This window comes from Phasianus colchicus, chromosome 13, assembly GCF_987193195.1.
Source record: "Phasianus colchicus chromosome 13, bPhaCol1.hap1.1, whole genome shotgun sequence".
NCBI lineage: Eukaryota > Metazoa > Chordata > Aves > Galliformes > Phasianidae > Phasianus > Phasianus colchicus.
The window spans coordinates 6,461,377-6,477,167 of NC_143448.1; the positions used below are offsets into that span (position 1 = coordinate 6,461,377).

The following is a 15,791-nucleotide window of genomic DNA, read 5'->3' on the forward strand; positions in this document are numbered from 1 at the left end:
ATCACTTACAAAACCTCCTATGATCTGATGCAGAAATGCATGACAAACAAGCACAAGAGCCCAGTTTAACAAAAAGCATCTTAAGATGCAAATACGTATCTGTGGCAAACTATACACTGAGCTTCACCCACTGAAGCCACAAACATCAGGATTTTTCCAACAGTGCATTTTCACTTACTTTGATAAAAATGTTTGTTGTTTCATACAACTGTACACTACTTTATCTGAAATTTTACCAGAAATGATCCCAAGATAAACAACTCTGCATCTCTAACAGTTTAGTGATAGCACTCAGTAGGTCAGGTCAACAGCAAGACATGATCTTGAAAGCCATTACCAATCTAGGCTCTAATTGCACACGTTAATAAGTGACAGCCATTCTCTACTATGGCAGCAACTGGAGAGTAACTCTAAGTACATAAAAGTAATTCATGTTTGCAGCAACTGTGAATTCATGAAGGGCTGGTAGGGACACCAAACACTTATCTGTCAGACCAAGAATACTGCTACCATCAATTACCAAAATCAGTATTGCAGTGCCACTGATGGACTCTGACACTGCCTGCCTGCTGGTGTGCCACATGCACTTGAGGCTATTACACCCAGGACTTTTTTTATTTACTTATTTCACAGAACTGTATCACAGAGCCTTTAAATAGCATGGGGCTTTTCACCTCAGTGACAAGCTCAGTAAGTAAGGTGGACAAAGGACACTCCACTTAAGCAAGTAACCTACAAAGCAAATAAGTCACCTACAGTCCTTCTGATTAAATCATGCTTTGTAACACAAAGCCACCTCAGAGCCTATTAATGGAATAAGGCCTAGGGCAGCCACAAAAGTCAGAGCCCATCTGAGATTTCATCTACCTTACAAGGAGATCACACAGCAACTTTAGACAAATTTTTCCTCCAGACTGACCACTACTATAAAGTATACAGGCACCAACTCTCAAAGCAGATAATTAATACTATTATGAATCAACTTATCAGATGATATTTACCAGCTCCAGTCCAGCTAATACTTCATTTACCCCAGGGGGCTGACCAATCCAGCGAATCACTCCATAGAATGGGGGATTTTCTTTGACTTCAGCCAAGGAACCTGCTTCAAGACCATGTGAGTTACCAACAGGGCCTCCTGTTGATGGACTTTCCTGGTTAGCTGTAGTGTTTACATCACCAATGACTGACTGAACAGATAAAGACAGAGGACTGTGTCCAATAGCACCGTTAGTAGTTGATGCTTTTGTCAAACTGAAAGGGAGAGAGTGGAATCTGTTTTCTGTAGTCACAGAGTTTGTTAAAGGTGGCTGCAGTGGCGGTGAAGAATGCCCAAATCCAGGAGATGAATCAGTAAGTGATTTTGCAGGGTCTTCAGCAACTGTTAAGAATCAAAAACAAGATGTTAACTCAAGTATTGTTTGGGGAACCTCCCTTTCCTTACCAAAGGGGAGGCTGAGCTGTCAAACCAATACATGTATCTGCAACTACATCTGATTTAATGCATGTCCTGCATAGGAAGCATTAAGCTGGAGGAAGGCAGGAAGATGTTTGTCACAGCACCAGAGACAGAACTGTGTGAGGAAGAACTACTACAACCCTACAACTTACATCACATAACCAATGGAAACATGCAGCACAAAGAAAGGTGTTAGCCAGAAATTACAGGAAGGTTTAAAATTCATGTTTTTTTAGTAACCCAAGGCAGAACTGGTGTTTGAATGCAAGTAAACAGCCCCAGTGATTACCATAGTGGGTCAAACTAGGAACACTGAACAACTAAGGAGAGATCTCAGCTGGCGTTAATACAAAAATGAGTAATTGCTTATGGATATGCATCCTCTTCCACCATGGCTGCACCACAACATGTTTTAGTTCTAGGACAGGGAATCTATCTGCGTCCATGGAGAATAAAGGGTTTTAATGAGCCACAACTAATGTAGTGCTTAATTAATGAGATCAGAACTAGATGTAATAACACAGATGTTTCACATCTACTCTCATCTCTCTATGTGGTCTCTATTACACAATTGATATTTACAGAGTAAAAGTCACTTTCTTTTTTTACGTATTACAATAAACTAAAACTAATTTTTATATATAATTTCCACGCTTGGTATCTGTTAGGCCATCATCAACAATTTTAACAAATTTTCTTTTACAGTTCACAGAACACAAGGCCTACCTCTGATTTACTGTGGAAACCTGTAGCAATGTTATTAATTTAGTATTCACCCCTTCAGTTAGCCACACTTCAGGAAACAGTAATCAGAAGAAAAATATACATTAGATCCAGAAGCAAATAAAGATCCACTGATGCTCTCCGTACACGCACCCAAATTTGTGAAAATTCAGTGAGATTTTATAAAAATAATTTAAAATACTCAGATATATGTGTATGTATGTGACACAGATTTTTTTTTTTTTCCTACTTTGAGACTCATCAGCTAGCATGGCAGTGTTACAGGCTTAAGGGAACTACATGATCAGGAAGAAAAATGCACACAATATACAGTTAGTATATACAGTTGTCTACAACAAGGAGTATCTTCTCTTCCTACTAAGCTGCTATTCTGCCTGCAAGACATGCACGTTCCCACAGTGCTGCAAATACATTTCCAAGATGTAATCTACAAACAGGAGAAAAACAGGCCTACCAATTAAGACAATATATTTCCACTGGGGCTCCGAAACACTTTACAACAGAGTATGTTTTCCTCTACATATGCCAACTGTTTTGCTCTAAATTCATAATTGTTTTATGTGAAGAACATACATACACCTTTTTTGAAATAAAATGTATGCCTATGTGAAAGACTATCATCTCTCATTACCTTCATCAATATACCATGGGGGTTTTGTTTTTGCTTGAGGCTGAGAATCAACTGATGATCCATTTAATGTGTAGAAGACTTCAGATCTGTTTCTATTTCCAGGCTCAGAGGTAGATCCTGGAAAAGAATGCATGTTGTACTTGAGAGATTCACTGCCCTTCACAGCTGATTAACTTATACTGCGAAGGAGAGATTGGTTTGTTACCATAATTCCAAAATAACAGAATTGCCCTTCCACAAAGCAGCATCTCTTGCATCGAAAGCAACAGTTCTAAGCTTGCAACCAGATAGCAGTTTACGCTGACATTAATCAATCACCCAAATTGAAAATTAAAGTTAGGAATCTGAAAAGGCAGAAAACCACCCACAAGTGTTAATGTTTCATTACTATGAATTATGGATATAGGAAAGCAGTTTGAGAAACAGTTTACATAGGCATTTTTTAATCTTTTAAAGCTAAAAAAAAATTTAGAATAGGCAAATAAAGTACCAATCCAATCCCACACAGCTTTAACTTGTGCTGACATACAACCACAGTTACTTCAGTGAAGGCCATCCATTTCAGTTAGCAGAAGATGCAAGGGAGAACAGCTTACAGAGCATCCATCCCATCATTAGTATTCCACAGCCCAAAACTGACAGCAGGAATAAGACAACTCTGCACCTTGATTTATGCCTTTTAAAAATACTAATGTACACACACACATATTATTACTTGCTTTCGTTCTCCCCCCTTAGGAAAAAAATCTAGCCAAAACCAAAAGTCAAAATAAGCCTATATTTTATAAAACTTCATTCTGGTTCTGAACCACAGCAAAATTGATACATTCATTATTAAATAGATCTGCTCCACAGTTAAATATTAGGAAGTTTCTTAAGCAGAACAAAGTCAACAGAAAACTCAATTTAAAAATAGACAAACCACAGTTTCAGAAAAGGACTGGGCTGTGAGGTAACACGCCCCTGAATTTTTGCTCAACCTCAAATTGGTTGTTGAATAGTCTTAACTTCTGCATGCATTTTAACAACAACAAAAAAAACGCTCAGAAAACTGTAAATTATCCCTATTATAGAAAATAAGTTCATGAAAATATTCTGAGTATTCACTGCTTCAGACAAACTTAACTCGATAAGTGACTGCAAAAATGAATAAAGCATAAGGCAATGTTTTGCTCCAAGCAATATAAATTTGTAATCTTACATTAAAAAAATGACCCCTCATACGTACCTGTTGCCTTTGGCTTACTATGGTTGAACACACTTTTATCACCACCACCTCTTGCAGTATAGGCAAGCTTGGGAGGTCTCCTGTCTTGTGACACAGTCTCTAAGATGGTGCATATGAACGGAACATTAGTTTTCTACACCACACAAAAATTCAGCTTGAGATGCAACTGAATAAAGGTGCCATCAAGTTTTCAAACTGAAGGGAGTAAAAACAGTGTTTGGTACAGAGCCAACAATTTCTTCTACTGGTAGGGTTTGTTTCCATTGCATCAATCATTACTCATTCCAATTTTGCATTTGTTTAGCATATCTAACAGACCAACTTCAGATTCTTCAATGCACATTTCATGCTTACATTATGGGAAACACATGAAATTCTTAGTTCTTTTCCTCCCTACAAACAGAATTACAGCAAACCTTTCCTTGAATTTCTCCAGAGAAGAGAGGGCCCAAAAACATGCATCTCAGCAAGCCAACGAGAAGGAGGTGAATGTAAGAAAAGCTGACCAAGCTGAAGAGAGTAGGGACAATAGCTACATGTTGGATAAAACCACACTCTCACTGGTACCTGGTATCAGATAGTTTCATGTTATTTATTTGTGCCCTATTTTTTTTCTTCTGAAGGTAAGAAAAATCACTGGATCATAGTTGTTACAACTTCACTGAATTACAGGAATAGACAATTTTTTAAAAGCCTTGCTATGAATTTTTCAGAAACTTTTCAAATGTTTACTCACAGAATGCATACATAATGCTGCCAATACGTTTCAACCCAAGGAAGACATGCTTAATGATCCACATTATTTAAATTCCTTGAGCTGAAAAACATTCAAGAATAATTTCTGCTGTCACCTCTCACATACTTAGGTATGCCTATATCGTATCCCATACAATTTGAAAAGATCATTGTTCAGTATTAGAATGGTTTCCACAAGTGAGATTGCAACCAAGAAAACTGAAGAGAACACAAACTAATTTAGGTGAATTCAGGATATAGTAACTCCACAGTACTGTTTTAATCGCATAGGTTGTTATCCGTCTGCCTTAGGATTAAGAAAGGAGAGCATACCTGGTATAACATCATTGATATGCAAAAGAAGGGTACTTTCAACACTTGCAAAACTGCACAGCTGTATGCCATTGTATCTGCCATCCCAGTTTCCAATAGGGTTATCCTAAAAATAGAAAAACATGTTACATGTATCCCAAGAAAAAAAAATAGGACATGCAGAACACCTGCCCTTACGAACATGTTTAACCATTTATGGTAAAAAGAAAAATTAAAAGTTTGACAGCAAATATTTTTTTCTGTACAAACTTTTCTGTACAAAACAAGTCAAACATTAGTCTTTAAAGACAAACATCCCTGTTCTTTTCTGAAGTATCTCCTATTTTAACAATCTCTACTACAACCCATTATTTTTACACAAGTTAGAACAGTTTTAGTGCTATTAAGTAACAGCTGTGGCAATCAAGGAAATGGAAGCACCTGGTCTGAAAAGCACCCTTGAACTATCAAAAATTTGCCAAGAAGCTCATTTTAAGAAACCTGAGTTTCTAATTTTAATTACAAACACAAACTTCATGTTTCCCAGAAACATCAACCTGTAAATACTGAAGTACAAACTAAAATACAAACAAATCAAAGCTACATGAAAAAAACTAAAAAAAAACTAAAAAAAAAAAAAAAAAAAAGGAATGCAACCTAATTATTTTTTCAAAGGCAGAACAAAGCCAGTCTCACAAGACAAACATTCAACGCTGTTACTTGAAGACTGACATGGAACACTGCAAGTGGCTCAGTGGAGGCTCCTCAGCATAACCAGAATATTTGTCCTGAAGCATTTAATATCAAATAGGGTTCTATTTAACTACTGACAAAAAAAAAAAACAGTTACTATCAAGGGACGTTTTTGAACACTACTGTTTAATTCCCATTTTAGATCAGCCTCCACTGAAGCAGCTTGTGGATAATGTTTCTTCTTTTATATTGCATGTAATTTACTAGCTAACACACATGCAAAAGTTATTAAAGTCGGATTATTCTCTTACCATGTCCACTCCAACAACGTATCCTAAACTTTCGTTTCCTGGTAAGACATCACAGAATATAACTGTCCCATACTCTATACTCTCTCCTATCTTCAGAGAAACCCTGGAGTTGATCTCCAGAGGAGGAAGTTCTACCTGCATTGCGTCAACTGGAGCTGCATAGTCACTTTCCATTTCATTGTCATCTTCTTCCATCAGCTCCAGTTTGTCCAAAGCAACAAAAACCCCACAATCCTCATCACATCTGAAAAGCTGCTTGCCTTGGTACTGTCCATCAGTAAAGCCCTGGCCACGGCCTTCTTCCTAAGTATCAGAGGGAGAAGAAGAAGAAGAAAAAAAAAAAAAAAAAAAGTGTGTTTTGTGCCAATGCAGGCTACTTCAAAAACAGTAACAAAACCCATTGATCTGGAGAAGCCACAGTATGAATTAGCCTGATGAACTATCATTACACTGGGAAAAGAAGTCAGAATTTGCAACAAATATATACACCGTCTACTCAAAGGGATTAAATGGCAAAAAGCTTTTTACTTGGCAAAGAATGTATTCTTCATCTGCAGATTTTGCTTCTATTATCAAACTTTCACCAGATCAGGGCGAGACTACTTCATACTGGACACAAATGTTAAGAAATCAAATGAAGAGAGAGAGTTTTCATACGTGCTCAGGCCTGACATTCCCTGAGGTTCTTACTAGCAATTGCAAAGAGCGTGGAAAAAGTTCAACTTTGAAAAATATATTCCTAGAGCAAGAGTAGCACTCTCCTCAATCGAATCCTTCAATGTCTCATCGTACTGCAGCACAGTAATACCTCTGACTGAAGCACACAACAGCAATACTCTCTCTCTTAACTAGCTGCAATTTGAATTTTTGTGCTCTGCAAGAGAACTAAAAATCTAAGTCTGCACTACAGACTGTATCTTGGCACTGCTGCCATACACAGAAAACCAAGGTACTCAACAGAAATCTGAGAGTCAGAAATTTACCTTGATAGAAATGTAAGTTATTAACTCTTTCTAGACTAGAAGAGTCAGAATATGTCCAAGTCTTCTTGCTAGCTCCTGTGTCTTCATTAGATGCATAGCATACAAGGCCGATGTGACATAGTGTGATCTCACAGGTCACATATATTTGATACACAGCTCATATTTATGATTTTTATGAAAAGACTGAAGATCACAAAACTGGGGGGTTTGTGTGAAGGGGTAACAAAGCTGCTAGATTGTTATAATTGTCTCTTTAAAAAGCGTTTTCAGTTCATCTTACAAAATACATACGATGCTCACCCTTAGCAAAGAACTTACCAGCAGTTCTACACCAAAATATATCCCTGTTAGGGACCTTTCCTGCAACAAGGGTCCTCTGAAACGAACAACTCCAGGAAACTTCTCTTCTCCCGACCTAAGCTGTACTCTAACAGGTGAGCCAATATCTATTTGGATGCCTTTAGTTAACCTGCTTTTGCTTTTAAACAAGCTGTACCTTTCCTCACAGTTAGTAATTGCCAAAAGCAGTTCAGCTAGCTTTTCATTGATTTCGATAACATCCTTCTCATCCACAAAAAGAATTGCATGAGGTTGTTCCAGAATCTTTAATCCAATCTGTAGTTTCTTGCCTTTACAAGGAATATTTCTGGAGTGTCCCATGGAAGAACGGTCTTGAAAAAACTGCCCGATGCTACCCTTGGGCACCTTCAATAGCTTCTGAGTCTGCTTGTCTATGACACTGCATTCTTGGAGAAGCAAGTAAAAGATGCGCTCTTCCCAATAGGATGAACTTCCTTTTTCTTGACTCCATAACCCTGAACTCATTGTGATTGAAACTTCAGAAGCTGCACAGAAGATTTCAAGGAAAAAAAAATAAAGCTGTTGATATACATGTACTGATCTTGAAAAATTCTACTGGAAGGTCCACGCTTTGTGAAACGATTCAGTTTTCATATTGCAAAGAACCAAATCCAGAGCAGAAGGCCTAGGAAAAACAGAAAGAAAGGCAAACTTAAGCTGGGGAAATGCTGCTAGTCTTAAGTAAAAGAACAGAAAATCATTTACATCTGTGACCACAACCACTCCTCCAACAGAGCAAAAACACTTCAGCAAAATCCAAGGCAGCAAAAACAGTCCCTGAACAGCCACAGCCCCACTGACCACACACATACTTGTGCTTGTTAATGCTATGCATTTCCTTCCCTTGTTTCCCTGAAGGGGTTATGGAAAAAGTGTACTGAAATGCAGGAACCACTCAAGTGAAAGGATAAAAAAATCTCAATTTCAAACGAACTGGAAAAGACATCCTCACAAATGTTATTTTGTGGAAGCTTCCTGCTCGGAAGACCTTTCCTCGTGCTCAGTGACTACTTACTTCTGACAAAGTGCACATCTGTCATCTCAGATAACATTTTGTTTTAGCAAAGTAGAAAATTGTGTCAATGTAAGAGATGAACAGAAAATGGAAATCCTACCCCTCTGCAACAGTCGTTTCTTTAAGCAACAGAGATGGGCAGTTACAGTAAGCAATAAACAATGCATGAAAGCCAAATTGCGTCAGTGCTGAAACGTTCCATTATGTAGAAAAATTTAGCAGCTTGCTTTATCATTTGAGAAAGGAATTCACTTCAAAGTAGGAAATTTATCACTTAATGAAGCAGTCTGGATGCAAACACCTTTGTTAAATACTATCCTAAGAATTATAGTTCACAATCAATGAATTTAACAGTATCTTAAAATATTTCATTGCTCAATACAATTAACATACATACATAGGTTGCTCCAAAAGTAATGCCTCTTCTTCATTTTCTCAGAGACTACAGCAGATACAGAGAGCAAAGTAACACTACCTGATAAAGCAAATTCTCAGCTACAAAATACTATCTTTCAGCACAGACACAACCATTCACTATGCATTTTCACAGTGATGAACAAGAGCCTGCATGCCACACACAAAGAAGTCTGCACCAGCAGAGGTGACCACTGTTTCACAGCTGCTATAATGGCACAGCTGCTAGGAAAGCGATTGCCCACACACAGATCTTTCATCAGCCCAAACAGATGGAAGTCCTAACACTCCAAATCCAGGCTATACAATGAGTTTGGCAGGACAGTCCAGTTAAGGCTGGCAATGTGCTCCACAGCCTTCTAACTGTATAGGTCCTGGTGTTACTGTGTTGCAAGAGAAAGATTATCTTTTTCTCTGGCCTTACTATCACAATGTAACAGTCAGAGTTAATGGCATGTCAGGGTTCCAGAAGGACTGTCCCTTTCCTATCCCAGAAGACAGTACACATCACTTTACCCACCCAGGGCTCCATCTTGAATTGATTCTTCAATGGGGAATTCACATATGGCCACTCTATGGACTGCTGTTCTGACTCTGGCTCACACTGGAGACATCAGATCAGCAGTAATGATGTGAACCAGGGAACTGTTTGGGTTCAGTAGGTCCTGACAAACTTGCACTCAGGGTTCTTTCTCTTTCTGTGTATTTGTGGGACCTGCCTGGTGCAAACTCTGTGATATCCCAAAACTGCCACCGTTGTTTCCAACACACTGATACTCAGTGCTGATACTCAGCTCGATACACAGTTCTCTGGAGGTAATCCACCCGTTTGCACAGATGAGCTGGTTGAGATGCTCTTCATTTGATGGTGTGACAGCTTTGTGTGGCCATCAACACCACAGCTGGTCTTTCACATTACAGTCACTACTGCTGAAACGCACGATCCACCACCTCACTCTGCTCACATCCACTGTCTGCTCACCACAGACGTTCAGCAAGCCTCAGTGGGCGCCATTTTCTCCACACAAAGAATTCAATGATACCTCTTTGCTTCACCCACACTTTTATGTCAGACACCAGTTGTCAGGGTGTCCCTCTGCTGCCATCTGTCACACAGCAACAAAATGTAATGGAATATTGGTGGGAAGGCTCAACCTCTACTGCCATCCCAACAATATGTGCCTCTGACATAATGGGCCAATGTAATAAAATAGAAGGCATTATTTTTGGAGTAGCCCTCATACATAGATGTTACACATTATATTGGATACATGAAGGAGAATCTTCAATAGCTTAACAGGAACTGTTTTTTTGCTGAAGAGCAAGAAGGGTCCCATACAAGTAAAGAAAATACCTTCACATAAATTGCCATGTGACCACTCTGTGGTGCCAAAGCCAGTTTGCATTTAGTTAAAGGTGAAGTTTAACTTCAGTATATAAAAAGCAAATATGCTTTGTCATAACACTTCTTGCTATTCTCTTCCTCCGAGTCTTTTCTCCAATGGCATTTAAGTTATCACAAGATCTATTGTTACTTCCCCTACTCAGTCTGATCTCAGCTCTAAAAACAATCAGAAAAACTCTACAATTAATTATTTTCAACACACTTAAAGAAAGTTTTAAACTTTTTCACATGAAGGAAAATAACAGCCAAGGAGCAGTTTAACTGTAAGCAATGTTTACTGGAAATTCACACATCCTATGCTGCCCTGCTAAGGCTCCAAGCAAGGCACTGCCCAGCAGAGCCATGCCAGCTCTCTTTTCATCTCCAACATATTACACACGGGTGCCAGTCACTGCCACACTTTGACACAGCTGCTGTAGCACCTTAGAGGAAGTTATGCATTTTTCAGGTGTTTTCATTTTCAAAATTACTTAACTCCCTTTCTCACAGTCCTTCCACGCAGTTCATCAATGCCCAGCATGATGCAACTATCTGATACTGCAAGGATCCAAGTCCTCCTTTCACTCTCAGTAACCATAACACTAAGTGTGGACATAATAACGTATTAAGAGAAGCCTGCTCAAGAGCTTAAGAAGAGAAGCAAGGAGCACATCAGGAAAGCTTTGTTTGCAGCTACCAACCCCCTAATTCTACCCCGCGTGCAGGTCCGCTGCAGTGTTATGTAATCTTAAGGCACTTAGTGGCAAAGAATTCAGTGAGAAAACACATCAATAGCTGCAATCAGATTTCAAAATAACTTTACACCGTGCACAGTCAGCCTTTGGAAGTCCTGCCATCCACAGGGGTGGCACAAAGCCACTAAATAAAGCGCTAACAACTTTTCCGCGATGACAAAGTTCATTACCAGCGTGTTACCACTACACAAAAACGTCTCTAAAAACTTATTTACCGCTTTCCCACTCCAAACGCGCCATTCCATAACAACAGAACGCACAGATAAGCATTCCCAGGGCACAGCAAAGCCAGCTGAGAAGCACAGTGCCAGGAGCGATTATAACAAAGCTGATGAGGACAGCAGGTGCCGGCAGCGGCTGCAGGCAGCGCTCACACCGCGTGCGAGGAAAGAATGAAGAAGCTCCTTCAAAATATCGGTTAAAATACCCCCTGACGTCAGTAAATCCACCGTTTCCAAAAGCTAAACGCGGTTCGAGGTTCCGTTCTGACACAGGCGCTCCGCCCAGGAGGAAGAACGAGCCCAGCCGGTAACCGGCGGAAAGCCCCGGCGCCGCTGCCTTCAAGGCCGCCCCTCCCACCCACACCCGGCAGCGCCGCCGCGGCTCCACGGCGCGGCCCCAACCGCGCTCCGCCCTACCGGCCGCGGCACAGAGCCGAGGGCTCGGCCCGCTACCACCCCCAGGCCCGGGCCGGGCGAGGCGGCCTCGAAGCGCTCCGTGGGCCGCGGGAAGGGCCTGAGGGCGGACGCTGCGCCGCGGGGAGCGCTCGAGCGGAGCGGCCGGGCCCCGGCGAGGGCCGCCCCTACCTGACGGCGCCTGAGGGCGCCCGACGACGCGCGCCGCCGCGCCCGGCCCCCACCCGCGCGCCTCCTCACCTGCTCGTCCCCGCCTCACGGCCCCATCCTCGACGCGCCGCACCTCCGCCACCGAAACGCAGCCTGCCGCTCCGCCGGGCCCGCCCCCCGGAGCAGCCAATCAGGGAGCGGCGGCACGGCCGCTTCGCGACGTCATTGGCGGAGAGCGCCGCCCGGTGACGGGACGGGTCGAGATTTTTACATAGTCAAGATTGTGTGAGCCGCAGAGGAAGGCTCGGGGTGGAGAGGAAGAGGCGGTCGGCCCTCGTGAGGGCGCCGATTGGCTGCGCGGGGAGCTGATTGGGTGACGCCCGTGCTCGCCGCCTGCCCATTGGCGGCGCGGCAGGCCGGACGCGTGAGCCGTGGCCGTTTCTCTCGCGATGGTGGCGCGCGCGGCTGCCAGGTGCATTAAGCAGCGCTGCACGCGGGGCTTAGCAAAGCCAGCTGCAGCTCGTCCGCAGCCGAGCGTCTGAGCGCGCCGTCACCCGAGCGCGGCTGTGCCGAGTCCGCCGTGCTGAGCCCGGCCGGCGGCGCTCGGGGCGAGCAGTCCTGCAGGAGCGAGCGGGCGCCGAGCCCCGTCCCGCCGCACTGCCCGCGGCTCCCGGCACGGCTGCTGCCCGCACGGGTCGGCGGTGTGGGCGCTGAATGGCAGGATTCCCTCTCAGCGTTGCTTAATTTATAAACGGTAAACAGCAGAGAAAGTACAGTAAGATTTAAGGCTCCTTCCCTTAGCAGCGAAGCGGGCTATGCTGCGCTAAGCCTCCAGGTGGCTATCTCTAGCCGCCGTTTACACCGCGCCTACAAGCGCCCGTGTGTGCTGAAATCCCGTCATCCCAAAGGCTGTCATGTCCACGTTCGGCTATCAATACACCACACGTAGAACGCGATGTAAGCACTAACGCCGTGCCGGAAAAAAAGCCGACAGACACGTTGGAAGAATTAGATAACAAAATACGAGCCAGGAATGACTCTGCACGGCACGTCTAGCAGCTGAAAAGCAAATATTTCAAAATGCTTATCTAGTCCATGTAATTACGTGCTTATGTGATTACGCACAGTGTTATCAGCAGGGAAAACGACCCAGCGTACACACCGTTTCAAAGCCCGTCGTCGTGCGCAGAGCGGCGCCCTGACGTAACCCACGTTAACAGCCCATGTTTAACATCCGCAGAGCCGCCGGCGAGCGCTGCAGCTCCGTGCCACTGACAGAGCACAGCCGGAAGGCAGCCCTGTTACTTCACTCTGCAGCTCCTTGGTACCGCTTTAGAAGTATAAAGGAGCTGTGAGGTGATAGCAGGACTTTGGCAGCGTAAAATGGGCCCGTCGCGTCTCTTTCATGTTACAAACCCTGTCTGTAACGCCATATATGTCATAAACCAATATATTGCCAACACAATCTATTTGCCATTAAGCAGCACAATGTTTTTTTAAAACTGCGCTCCTGATAAAGCGTTCTGTAATAATGAAGGATGGTAAACAAATTCCGCTTTCAGAAGACACACCAGCATACAATTAAACATTATATAAGTATCATGGAACAGTATTTTGTGCTGTGCCAGGACAGTAGTAGTGTGCTATACATTTATCAGTACCAAAAGTGCTGAATAGTCGTGCAGAACAAATGATTATTTCCACTTCAAACACGGAAACTGAAAGTATGCAGCTGCAGTAAAAGAAAAAAGAGAGGAAAAGTTCCTGCAGAAGCATCAAAGTCAACATCACAGCACTTTCTAAATATTAGTTGTACGGTAGAAGAGGACTTGGACAAATATGTTGGGTATTTCTGCCCCCTCTCGGTATTTTTCATTACCTGCAGTTCTAATGAATGATTTGGTAAAATAAATAAGGATTAGTTACATAGCTTGGAGCCTGAGAGCAGAAAGCAGCACAAGCCCTAGGAGGTCATCTGAAGCTGTATTTCACAGGGCTGGAGCTGAAGAGGTTTTATAATTGGGTATTACAGCGATAATCTTTAACTCAAATAGGAGTTGCAATGCCTGCTATAACAGGAGAAACCTGGCAGTAAACTGCAGTTCCTATGTAACACTGGTTTATCTCATCATTTTTCAAGCTAATATGAGTTTTAAATATTTTCTCTGTTGGGGTTTTTGTAACTATGAGATTGGGAAAACGTTAGCTGCCCAAATCAAGGCACATTATTTAACACTGTTGTAGCAGTCCCTTCTGATTCTTTAACCACCAAAAGCATGAACATTGGTCTTTCCCTAAAGGCATCCTTAACATGACATCACAAGGTTAGCTCATCTGGTGGCTAATTAACCAGTTCTTCCTAAAATGAATCCTTTCCTCTTAAATATGTATGGAGGACATAACTCCTACGACAACCACTTCTATGAACTGCAGTATTACAGCTTTAACCTTGCCTAGCTTCTATGCTACTCCAGAACATTTTTTCCATATCCCTCAGTAAATGCATTTAATACTGTGCTCTTTATGTATGCCAAACAAAGCCAGTGCTTGTGCAGAATATAAACTCTGAGTAAGCCAGTGCATAAGCATCCTTTTTTCACCACTGAATGTGACAGAGCACATTTTTTTCATTAAAATTTACCATTGTTTTATGAATAGTCAGATCAATTTAGAGCGTAAGAGCACTTGGTCATCTCAGAATGGTATGCTGCTCCTGTGAACATTCTCCTTTGCTGCTGCTTAATCCTTTATATTTGATTGCTGAAAGTGAAACTGAAAGTACAGAGAAAGAGCTATCAGTTATACAGTAGGGTTTGCTAGCAGAGTGCATAATGCAGATTTTTTTTTTTTTTTTTTTGAGTGTGTTAATCAAGCAGACATTCAGAAAAGTAAAACACTGCTAGACAAACAACAGTTGGTCCCATTGAAGGGCTAAGGGTTGCCTGGAACAAGCCAGAGAGTATGGGAGCAGCAGCCAGGTAACATGGATGTCACAGCTGACAGTGATCACAGGGTTAGCAGTGGTCCTGGGGATGCTTCCTATCCACCCTTCAGGAACCAGCTGTAAGCAGAACAGCTGATGCTGCCAAGGCAGGCAAAATTCCTGCAGAATACCCTTGATTTGTAAGCTATTTCATATCACACAGTCATGCTCACAATTGCAGATTTCACATCTTTTTAATCATCCAGGATAATTAGACTAGGAAGTACTCACTACTTAATTAAACATAAAGGTCATTATTAATAAACTGAAAAATATACTTTCTCCTTTTCCTTCGGTTTCATCAAGACGAAGACAAGAGCATGAAGCACCACAAAGTAATACACTGTTTTCTGGCAACACATAAAGTAACAAATTCAGAATCCAAAGCTCAGATACGCCTGTGAACTGTCAGCATGAGTGAAATGCACCGAAATCCTCCTTGGATTTCGTTCACAATTGTAACCAAACCCGTAAATCTAACTTTAAAGGAATGAGACTCGAGCCAGAAACCCATGCCTTGACTACACTTAAAAGCGTTGGCTGGTACAGCTACACCTTAGAGCTGTATTGGCAAGCACACATTTCTTTTCTGCTATAATTTAAATCACTTTCCGCATGGATCACATTAAATGGGCTGAAGGACTCTGCCAGTCCTTCACAGTAAGGGTTTTGCCAGTATGGCTGGAGTTGCATAGGAACGATTTTTCATCGTTCTGACAGCTATTTTGGCAAAATGTCTACATTTAGACAGAGTCCAAGTTAAAGTTGGCATTGTTTTATGTTGTGAATAAAGCTGAAGAGAGACATTGTCAGTTTCTGGCCCTGATCTTACATTATTTGAAATTGTTTGTTCTAAAGGAATGTGTGGGGCAGGATCCATGTGGTTCTTTGGATGTTTGCCTCCCACATTTGTGCTGCATTAAAATCTCTTGGTTTTTCATTGAGTGAGCTTTGGCAACAGGGAAACTTACATTACTAAAGACATAGCATCCACACTAC

General features: G+C 42.0%; 1 protein-coding gene across 4 annotated transcripts in view; it reads right to left on the minus strand.

The window, feature by feature from the left end:
- The window catches only part of CYLD (CYLD lysine 63 deubiquitinase), a 39,153-nt gene that overhangs the window by 11,221 nt on the left and 12,141 nt on the right, over window positions 1-15,791 (minus strand). The window contains exons 1-7 of one of the 4 annotated variants that reach the window (XM_031615557.2): window positions 11,900-12,158; window positions 7,415-8,081; window positions 6,114-6,416; window positions 5,131-5,236; window positions 4,063-4,161; window positions 2,835-2,951; window positions 1,002-1,381 (exon numbers count right to left, since the gene is read on the minus strand). In XM_031615557.2, the coding sequence (XP_031471417.1) occupies window positions 1,002-1,381; window positions 2,835-2,951; window positions 4,063-4,161; window positions 5,131-5,236; window positions 6,114-6,416; window positions 7,415-7,921 (1,512 nt within the window). In that variant the 5' untranslated portion in view covers window positions 7,922-8,081; window positions 11,900-12,158. Of the gene's footprint in view, window positions 1-1,001; window positions 1,382-2,834; window positions 2,952-4,062; window positions 4,162-5,130; window positions 5,237-6,113; window positions 6,417-7,414; window positions 8,082-11,239; window positions 11,595-11,899; window positions 12,159-15,791 lie in introns of those variants that run through there. The other 3 variants (XM_031615559.2, XM_031615558.2, XM_090149922.1) reach the window with 3 other exon arrangements.